At 37.0% G+C, this 11235-nt stretch overlaps 1 protein-coding gene across 2 annotated transcripts; it reads left to right on the forward strand.

Annotated features, from left to right (window-relative positions):
- The first annotated feature begins 2972 nt into the window (after positions 1-2972).
- LOC132167760 (extra-large guanine nucleotide-binding protein 1-like) lies at positions 2973-9965 on the forward strand. 2 transcript variants are annotated; one of them, XM_059578784.1, is made up of 8 exons: positions 2973-4398; positions 4490-4627; positions 4847-4957; positions 5051-5224; positions 5736-5913; positions 7092-7339; positions 8156-8319; positions 9123-9965. In XM_059578784.1, the coding sequence occupies exons 1-8, from the start codon at positions 3364-3366 to the stop codon at positions 9688-9690; spliced, it is 2616 nt and encodes an 871-aa protein (XP_059434767.1). In that variant the 5' UTR covers positions 2973-3363; the 3' UTR covers positions 9691-9965. The 2 variants fall into 2 exon arrangements, with proteins under 2 accessions (XP_059434767.1, XP_059434768.1); XM_059578785.1 differs by having other exon boundaries at positions 7098-7339.
- The last annotated feature ends 1270 nt before the right edge of the window (positions 9966-11235 follow it).

An 11235-nucleotide genomic window follows, 5' to 3' on the forward strand; every position in this document is an offset into this window, starting at 1 on the left:
TTTATTTTATTTTTATTTTTTTGTGTTTGTGGATCTCTGTTTGTTTGGCTGCTGAGAAAAAAAAAGTGGGGACATGAAAAGGAACAAAAGAAATGAACTGGGTTCTAGACATACTAATTCTCTGTATTTTTAGGAGGAATACTGCAGTTAAAAAAGGAAGGCAATTGAATATGACGCTGTTTTGGTTTTCAGAACTTTGATTGAGCTCATTATCCTCTGATCTCATCATTTAATTTGTGATGCTTATGTATTGGTGCCTATGCCTATTCATTATTGAGAATTCTTCTGTTGTTATTTTTTGGTCCTCCCCTGGTGTGTGGTGATCGAGGAGGGAGAGCAGAGCAATATTAATCCTTTGTTGTGAATTATTTCGAGGTGGCCTTAGGTTTTCATCCCAACGCATGCAACATAAAGAAAATGTAGCAACACAGAATCTTTTGTAAATCTAGCAATATTAGAGTTGTAAATCTAATATTATAAATCTAGCAATATTAGAGTTGTGAGACTTACATGTAAATTGCACAAATTCAGTGAATATCATTTCTCTTTTTATAAATATCCTCAAGCTGGAAGCTTTTGTCAGCCTGTTTGTTTCCGGGTTATTGCAGATGTCGTCTCCAGCGTTATCTAACCTCTGATTTGTGAATCTGTGAAATGTTTATGTATTTGCGCCCATTCAATTCATTATTGAGAAATGAAATGAGAATTACAAGTTCCATTCTATGGTGGACTTTTCTTCCAAAACAGTTGAAAACGTAGAGAGAGAAGAAGTTGAGGGAAATCAGAAATGCATGCAGGGAAAATACGCGTATTCATATTTTCCATGAAATTTTCCTCAACTATCGTGCTCTCCGTGGAGCATTTATGTGGCACAACATGATCGGATACAAGATAAATTCAAATTTTGAAAAACTTAATTATATTATGTAACATCAATTTGTAAAAGGTTTTTTGTAAAATTTGTTTATAAGCATAGCGTTCATCATGATTAATTAGCCTTTTCTAATACGTGCCCCCACAAAAGGCCAATATAAATAGCATTCTTGACTAGGGTTTCTCTATTTTAAATATGTTTTTACATCCACCACATAAATAAAAATAAAGAAAAGTTTCTTAAAACATCACGACAATCAATATAACGTAAGTGTGAAAATAGCATTACTAATTTACTATTCTTCTCCAACAACAATTCTAAAAATAATGAAAAATAATGTTACTATTCACATTTATTTATTACACTTATATTATACTAGATAACATGACGTGTTTTAAGTGATTTTTTATGTCAGTGTTACTTAAAAAAATATATGTAAGCTATTTAAAACGCGCTATATCAACTAATTTGACATGGATATAATAATAAATATGTAAACTAAAGTGTTAAAAGAATGAAGAGTAATGTTAGGTATTATTTTTTTATCTTCTTAAAGTTGATGTGGCTTTTAAAATCACCATTAAATTTTAGATGAATCATACTTGAATTTTGATCTAATGGTGATTTTGAAAGCCACATCAACTTTAAGAGAATTTTAAGAGAATAAAAAGATGGTACTTAGCATTAGTCAAAAATAAAAAGGAGACGGAGTATGATTGGCGTTTGAGGTGATGATGAACGTGTAGTGGGCTGCTTTTTGTGAGTTGAGGTAGGCTGAGTGCCCATAATGAAGCCCACGGGTTTGTTGTGCTGCTTACACCCACGCGGACAAGTGAGAACCGCGAAGATTCGCAGGAGTTTCCATTTTCACTTTCTCTGGACTATAAAACTGAAGGGATCCAGCTTTCCAGCATGTGTTAAACGACTACAATTTCAATTTCAGGCTTTCAGCTCCAACCAACACTTCAATATTTAAAACAAATAAATACAAAGTCTATGAACCCCTGACCGTAAGGACGACAGCTCGGTTCCTCTGCATGCGTGTGTATTATATATACAGGGATCAGGATCGCCGGTGAGATCGTACACTTAAATAGTTAAATTACATTAATTTTACTGAATTTGACAAGGTTTTAAGATTTACTTGTTTAGGGTGGAATAGGTTATTTTTTAGTCTATTTTAGATGGAAGAATATCTAGTTAATAATCAAGATTTCTTTATAAAGATCTTAGGGTCATAAATTAGACATATATCTCATTAATATAAATAATAATAAAATATTATTTATACTTTAAAAATAATATAAAATTAAAAAATATTTTAAAAAAATTAAGGAGTGGCCGGCTACCCCATAGAGGGTGGCCGTACCACCACCGTTGGCCTAGGGGTGGATTCGGCCACCCCAGACCTGGCCATTGGGGATGGTACGGCCTCTCCCCCAAGGCCCAAGTATTAAAAAAAAAAAAAAAAATCGTTGGCCTTCGCCCAGTCTGGGGTGGCCGAGGCCACCCCTAGGCCAGCGGGGGTGGTCCAGGGGTGACCAGCTACCGTTTTTTTAATTATTTTAATTTATATATATTAAGAGGACACGTGGCACATTTGTGGTACTAGAATTTTTTTTAAAAAATCTTAGCCATGAAGTGGATACCCTCCAACCCATAATAACTGAAGCGGATCTAGATCCGTTTTGAGTACACGAGACTTTGTAATTTTTCTCTCTTGTAATGACCAAATTTTAGTGAAAATATGTTATTTTTCACCATATTTTTTGCATTGCTAATAAATAAAGTTGAGTTTTTTACATTGAGCCTCGGCCTAATTCCCAGTAAATAAAGTGAGTGTTAGTGAATAAATGTTGATAACTCGATCATTTAATTTAAAAATAATTAGTAAGATTAAAAAATCTACTCAGTATAATTTTTTTTTTTTTTCTGAAAAATCCTACATTTTCCTAATTTCGAAAAAAAAGAAAGAAAAAAAAAAAAAAAACTCATCGATGTGATGTACGATTCGAAGAAGCAGTGATTGCTCCAACATGCTGCTACATCGTGCTGCAGAGAATATGAGCCCCCAGTGGCGCGACTGGGTCTTCTCATTTTTGCATTGCGAAAATTTCCTCCTTCGGAGTCTCTCCACTCGATTCCTGGAATTTTCTCTGGACGCGTAGAGACAAGTTTCAATGGAAAAGTCAAACTCTCTCTGCCTGAACTTTCTTTTACTTGGTCCCCTCTCCCGTCTCCGTCGTTTACTTTGTCACTTCCACTTTCTTCCACAGTTCCACAGAACAGAAGGTTCCAGTTCACACACACATTCCCTCTCCGTTTTGCCTATTCGATTCTGGCTCAAAGGAGAACACAGTTTCGGCTTCGTAGGGTTGTAAAGTTTCAGGTTGTGCTTTCTGGGTCGTTGAAATAATCGGATATGCTTGATGGGTTTGTGAAATTGGAACTAGTTGTTCCTTTTTGTGTCTGAAATTGGATCAACAACAATGGCTGGACTGCTGAGAAAGTTGCGGTCTGCTGTGCCTGCAATTCCAGACAATGATGATGACGAAAACTTCAACAACACCGATTACTCAATTGCCTTGGAGTACCATGGCCCCCCTGTCTCCTACGATATCCCCAAAGTAATCCCAGTTGACATTCGTCAAATCCCAGTTGCCGCTCCAGTTTCTTCGGCCTCTGTGTTGAATAATCTCTCACTCCCAGTGGTCCAACCAATCGTCAAGTCTTCAAACCGGAAATCGTCTAGGATCGATAACTCCGGTGCATTAGCTTGTGAGAATGGTTATGGTTCTGAGTCGAAAGCCAAATTATCAGATGGAAATGAAAGTTCCGGTACGATGGGATTTTCAAGCATTGTTGACGACGAGGATGATAAGGAGGGTGAAGGTTTTGAAGATTATATGAACCCACAAGCAGAGTCTTGTTTAAGCTCGCGAGCGCATTCATCTGAGGCTTCCTCTTGCAGACAGGATGATGGGAACAATGAAGCTCCTCGCCATGTCAAAAGGCCGTCAATTGTGACATTTCGGGAACCCCATGAAGAGTCATATCGTTCCGAGGAAACAAGTGTTGTTAGCGTGAGCCCAAGGGTTGCGAGAAATGTGAAGAAAGGGGTGTGCTATCGATGCCTTAAGGGAAATCGTTTCACCGAGAAGGAGGTTTGCATTGTTTGTGGGGCTAAGTATTGCTATAATTGCGTGCTGAGAGCAATGGGGTCGATGCCAGAAGGGAGAAAGTGTGTTACTTGCATTGGTTTTAGAATCAATGAGAAGAGGCGAGGGACGCTGGGGATGTGTTCTAGGCTGCTCAAGCGGCTGCTCAATGATTTGGAAGTTAAACGGATAATGAAAGCTGAGGTTTTGTGTGAAGTGAATCAGATACCGCCAGCGCTTGTTTTTGTGAATGATGAGCCTCTTAGCAAAGAAGGGCTCGTTGAATTGCAGAACTGCAAACACCCACCAAAAAATTTACGACCAGGACGCTATTGGTATGATAAAGTATCTGGCTACTGGGGAAAGGTGAGCATCAGGATCTACAAGTTCCATTTTTGTTTTTTTTCTCTGTTCTTTTGCACCACAATGGAATAACTATTGTCGCTTGATTGAACAGGAAGGACAAAAGCCTTCCCAGATTATTAGCCCTGAGCTAAAAGTTGGGGGCAACATCAGCCGAAAAGCTAGCAACGGAAACACAAATGTATTGATAAACAGTAGGGAGATTACTAAAGAAGAGCTCTGGATGCTGAAGGTTGGTCTGCTCAATGTGTTAAAATATAAATTAAATGATTAAATGCATCTTTGATAACCGAATAAATGATGATTTAACTTGGTATTTAAGTCAAAGGCTCTTCTATATGTGTTGGGATTAAATTTATTTTTTTCTATGAGTTTAAGCTTTTGGGATAAGTGAATTGTAGTTAGCATTTAAAACATGTAGGATTAAAGCTATTCTGTTATATGTTTGCAGGTGGCTGGGGTGACATGTGAAGGACAGCCTCACCTTTGGGTGAGTGCTAACGGGGAATACCAGGAAGAGGGGCAGAATCCTATGGTGGGTAGAAGTAAAATATGGGACAAGGTATGTGTAATTGCTGATGTATATTGCCATGCTTGTTTTACCTATTTCATCTTCTTAAGACTTAAAATAAATATGGAAATATCCTCTTTACAGACTAGAACAAAGATGGTTTGTGCGGTCTTGTCTCTGCCAGTTCCTCCTGATTCTAAAAGTCCTTCTGGAGAAGAAGCGAATAGATTAATCCCAGGCAACCTTGCACAGAAATCACTTCATAAGCTTCTTTTAGTTGGTTATGACAAATCTGGCACCAGTACCATTTATAAACAGGTAAAATATAAATGGAGGGAACTAACTTCACTTCAAACTTAAGCTATAATTTATGTTTGTGCATTAATCAATTAAACTTTGGTGACGCCTCTAGATTAGTTCTTTACCATTAATACTCAACCTGCACTATAAATATGTTGATGTCCTCGTGCCTTTGTGATGGCAAAAGTTAGATTAGTCTATAGCGACATTAATTTGATTCTCTTTACTACAGGATTATTTGTTAACATGTAATAGTATTAAAGCTTATTTCAAGCAACTCTTTTTTCTCCCTTATTTCCTTCTAAAATCATGCTCTATACATATTCTTTTCATGTATACGTTTCCATCACAGTGGATTGACTTGAGCAGAAAACGTGATGCTAACTTGAACATTTTCACTAAGCAGTGTTAAAACACCTGCTAATAAAAATGCTGCTTTAGTACAATTAAAACCTGAAAACTGTTTTCCTTTGTTGAAGGTTCCTTAATATTTGGTGACACTAGAACCCTGTTTGCTTGCTTATATTAGGCCAAGCTTCTGTATGATGTTCCCTTCTCTGAAGATGAGCGGCAAGATATTAAGTTTGTGATCCAAAGAAATTTGTACACATATCTCGGTATACTCCTTGAAGGGCGTGAACAATTTGAAAAACAAAGTTTGCTTGAGAGGAGGAAAAGACGTGTTATCGATAAGTCCGGGCCTTCAGGTACATTGAGAGTTGGTCTACCTAATTTTCTTTTTCCTTGCGCATATTATACTAGTTTGTCAATTTATCTGTAAGAAAACATTGAGGATATGTAGAAGAGGCATAAAGTTAGTTTTTCATATTTCAGTTTGAAGTTTAAACAAATAAACTTCTGATGGGAAAGGAAAGCCTGTTAAACAAGTTTCGTGATTGATTTCTTTGAATAAAACATGGAGTTTGTACCATAATCAATTTGCAAAAGATGTATTTTATGGCATGCAATAACTCACCCGATGCTTGTGCTCTCTCCCAAACATATTTAACCTTTACCCCCCCCCCTATCTTCGCAAAGTTTCTAGATGTGGACTGTAGAGACAGAGCGGGGTCCATGCAATCAATTACTAAACAGTTAGGATAGGGTTTGGATGATGATGGTGGCAGGAGTTATTGAAAAATATTTATATCATTACTTTGTCCTTTATTATGTTCCAGACTTCAGAATCTGTACTATAGTCTCAGTTGTGTATGAATTTCATAACATTGTTGAGGAGTTTCATTTAAGTCCAATGTGATCACCTTCTTGTGCTTTTAAGTCCTTCCACCTGTAGTTCCATAGTTCTGTATCTCTTAGAGCTTTCATATTAACATGGAAACAACTTGTTTATTTTTGCTTATTACTGGTACTGGCGATACTTGATTCCTCCTCCTTTTTCTGTATTGTTTGTTTGACCTTGAGAAAGTACATGAAGTATATGTCAAGGATGGACTTAAGAACATCTTGAGGTAGCTATTTAATTGAATTTCTCTGTAATAGCCATCATGGAGTAGTTGGATAATTTTGAAGTAGCCAAGGATCTAGCAATGGGGAAGTTTGTACATTAGCAAAATTTCAACTTTCCAAATATAATACTTTCTGAATTATTTAAAGGAAATAAAATTCAAATTTGAAATTGGGTAGTATTCTGGATTTAGTTTTTTCACTGCCAAAATTACATGAGCATTTGGCTCTTTTTACTGCTTAAAATTCAAATGCGAACCATTTGATTCTTCAAATGAGTTACAAATCCTTTGCTTCTGTATCATGTGAAGTTATGTTGCACCATTTTGTTCATTAAATTACATGAATGTTTGGCTGTTAAGATGCTTACATTTAGCATGAAGATATTGACGTCAGTAATTTCCTTATCTTTTTCTGTTAGCAACAGGTGATACAAGCCAGATTGATGATACTACAATCTATTCTGTTGGTCCGAGAGTGAAAGCTTTCTCAGATTGGCTCATCCAAGCTATGGTGTTGGGTAATTTGGAAACCATATTTCCAGCTGCTACTCGTGAATATGCACCATTTGTTGAGCAGTTGTGGAATGATCCCGCTATTCAAGCAACATATGGCCGGAGGAATGAATTAGAAATGCTACCCAGAGCAGCTACTTATTTCCTAGATCGGGTGAGATCATGCTCTGTCATCACTGTCTCTAGTTTCAAAGACATAAACCCTTGAATAGGTTCCTTTGTTTTTGTTTGTTTGTTTCCGTTTTCCTTTTCAATCATTTATATACCCTACAATGAATTCTCGACGTTCATTGGCTTGATTCCCCAAATTTTGCTATAATAGCTTGATCCACAATGAAGAGTAGAGAAATAGTAGGAACTCTCTTGTCCCTTTTGAAAGGATATCCTCCTTTCCTTCAGCTCCCAGAAGTAGCTGCCGCATTGATAATTGTTAAGTGAACTATTTCTTGCCAACCATTTTTGATCGCTTCAATGGTCGTTAATGTTCTCTTGCATCATTTCTTCCAAATATTGGCATATGTATACAATGTGTTTGTTTTGTATTATACTTCATACGTTTCTGCAGATATAGGATTTGTTTTTGCTCTTTCTAGAGGGGAGAGGGAGGGGGAGTGGGGTTCAGATTTTCTTGTTGGCTTGGAATGAAAAATAGAGTGGATATAGAGCTGAAACTGAAAGTAGTAGTTTTGCTTTTATAGTAAATACTTGAACAAGGCACTGGATTTGACCGAATTGATTGTGTCATGCTTAAAATTAGAAGTCAAGATTATGTGAATCCAATTAATGCAAGAAACTCTAGTTCATTGCTGAAGCTAAGATCTGCACAATCAACAGAGCTGTAGTGATTTAAGTAGTGACTCTTCCCTTCAGATTCTGTGGATGAATTTGGACGGGAATATGGCAAGTGCTTCAGATATCATTACGAAGAAAAACTTTGCTATTGTTACTAATATTCATGTTCCAAATGCAGGCTGTAGAGATTTCTAGGACAGATTATGAACCTTCTGACATGGACATCTTGTATGCTGAGGGGATTACCTCATATGATACCGTTGCTTGCATGGAATTTTTATTTAGCAAGTCAATACGTGATGAATTAGTTGACTCTACTCATCAGCATGATCCTTCAATAAGGTCAGTTCTCCTACATATTCATTAATGGTTTCATTTATGAGCATAATTAAATGCCTTAATCATTATCAAGTTTGAACATGGTAAAATCTCTTCATCACAGTTGTCAACTATTTTCTGCTAACAAGTTTTGGGCAGAGCAGTTTAAGTTCGTTCTGACCAAGGCCTAGTCACTAACGGTAGAGTGTAAGACATGGTCATGTTTAGAACTTCACAACTATTAGCAGATCTATTTTGTCTTGATGATCTATTCTGCCACCAATACAGAGGAAACCATAACTAGGAAATTATTTTTCTTACTTGTATTGATGCTACTTGATCCATAAATCAAAGTTAAACTCGATGAAACTGCAATTTGGCCTTTCATATCATGATCTTTAATTTAAACTATCCTTGTCTGATACTTATCAAAAAAAAACTATCCTTGTCTGACCATTTGTCATTGTTCTTGAAAAGAAAAGCACTAGTTTTCATCTCAGATACTTGAGCTTCATGCCAATTTTCTCATGGTGGGCTAGTCTTGAAAACAATTCAGTCAATGCTTCTTTTCTTTTTTTCTTTTTTCATAAAATTATTTTTAATTTCTTAATACAGAAACTTGCTTGAAATTATTGGAAATCAAATATCAATTATTTTTTACTCTAAACCATGCGTGTTTATGAGTTGCCTAGAGAATGGGATAGGTGGTGCTTGATTTACTTATGCTTTGCCCAGTCTTAAAGGTGATGATTTTTCTTTTCTTTTCTTTTTTCAAAAAAAAAAAAAAAAAATGATCTCACCATATTTTTGCTTTACCATTTTTTCAGGTTCCAACTCCTTAGATTGCATCCAAGAAGCCTAGGAGCAAACTGCAAGTGGTTGGACATGTTTGAAGACACTGATATTCTCGTATTTTGTGTTTCCTTGACTGACTATGATGAATGCTCTGAAGACTTTAATGGAGTCTTGACCAACAAGATGTTGGCCAGCAAGCAGCTCTTTGAAAGCATAGTCACCCATCCGGCCTTTGAGAACAAAAACTTCTTGTTGATTCTCAACAAGTTTGACCTGCTTGAGGAAAAGATCGAACAGGTACCTCTCACACGATGTGAATGGTTTCATGACTTCAATCCCGTTACCAGCCAGAATATTCACAACAGCACGAACCCTTCTTTGGCTCAACGTGCTTTCCACTATATAGCAATGAAGTTCAAGATACTTTTCCGTTCTCATACAGATAACAAGTTGTTTGTTTCCCGAGTAACTGGGTTGGAAAATGATACGGTCGATGATGCTCTCAGATATGCAAGGGAGATTGTGCTGTACGAAGAAGAGAAACCTTACTCCTTTACCGAGATATCCTCTACTGACATTGAGTCATGCACCACTACATGATTCTTTGCACGAAAATGACTTGCATTAAGTCCTTGTCCTATTACCATTGTTTTACATTTTTTATTTTTTTTTTCCTGTATATACACACGAAAGATGTATAGGAGAACCGGATAAAGAGTTCTGTGCATTTGTTTTAGATATTTTTGACAAAGAGATTTTTCCAGGAAGTTGAAAACAAAAGCTTGTAGCCCTTTCTGTCATGACTCATGACCCTGTGATATTTTAGCAAAGTTTATAAAATATCTAGGTGGGAATATTAGACACCTTTTCTTGCTTGTGATGATGTTGCTTTCCTGTGGTAACGTTTGTGCTTATGCATGCATCATTTCAAAATCTTCCACCGACGCATAAAACACCAAGAGAGAAAATGGAGGAAAAGGCAATGAAAAAGCAAGCAAGAAAAAGCATGTGTCCGTTTACTTTTAAACCATTTCGTATTTGGGCTCTAATGTTTTCCTACTAGATAATTTTAACAAGGATCAAACACTAGATGCATAGCCAAGAACAACAGGGGTGGGCATTTATGTTTGTTAATGGGTTGTGGGTTGTGCCCTTTCTGTCGGAAAGCAAAAGACAACAAAAACACCAACAAGCATAGTAAATCGCATAGACACCTGCCTGCCATGATTTGAACCTTGTGAAAAAAAAAATTATTCATGTTTGCACCCAAATCATAAACATGGCAAAGAGATGCTAGATCCATGGATAATATGCATTAATGGAAGCCGAACAAGAGAGAGAGGCATTTCCAGTATCGTGGTTCTGCTTGCTTCGGCATATTATTTCCCATTCGGGGGTGGTCTATAAACAGCAAGCTCAAATCTAAATACCATTCCACCATTAATGGAGCTCTCGCATTCATTCCCCAACCCGACTTCTCTGAAAATTATGGTCAGAAATTAACTATTCTGAAATTCTGGTCTCAATTTAAGATTGGGATCCATAACAATTACTTGGGCAAACCCAACCATCTATTTGAACAGCAAATACAAAAGAATTTTTACAAGAGAAACAAGCTCACCCATTTGGTGGTGGGACAGGCTCTCACATATTTTTTTACCCAGATGGCTTTCAATCCAGATAGAAAAGATTGCTGATGATGTAGTTTGAGAAGATGAACAATTTCTTTAAAAAGGCAATTAAATTAATTTTACATTGCCAGAGGCCAGAGAAGTATCAACTTACAAACAATCAATGTCTACAACAACTAATGACTACATATATATACCAAAACATGCTCACTTAAAAATTCATCAAAGAAAGCACGTCGGTTGGAACATAATTAATTCCCCGTCGCCGGCCGTCTGGCAAATTGGCAGTGGCATCGCCTCGCCGGCTCAACAGGGCGCAAACCGGTCCATAAGCAAACACACGGTGGCTTCCGACAACATAGTACTATTATCATTATTATCGTCTCTCTGAACCACTCTGCCCTCCTTCACAGCTTCCTTTGCTTCTTCAACTTCCCCTCCTTTTTTGGCTTTCGAAAAGAGTGGCTTCCGGGCCTTAACCTTCTCGCCGAGCTTCGCAAGCTGCCCCATCCAC

The sequence above is a fragment of the Corylus avellana genome, chromosome ca1, assembly GCF_901000735.1.
Source record: "Corylus avellana chromosome ca1, CavTom2PMs-1.0".
Taxonomy (NCBI): domain Eukaryota; kingdom Viridiplantae; phylum Streptophyta; class Magnoliopsida; order Fagales; family Betulaceae; genus Corylus; species Corylus avellana.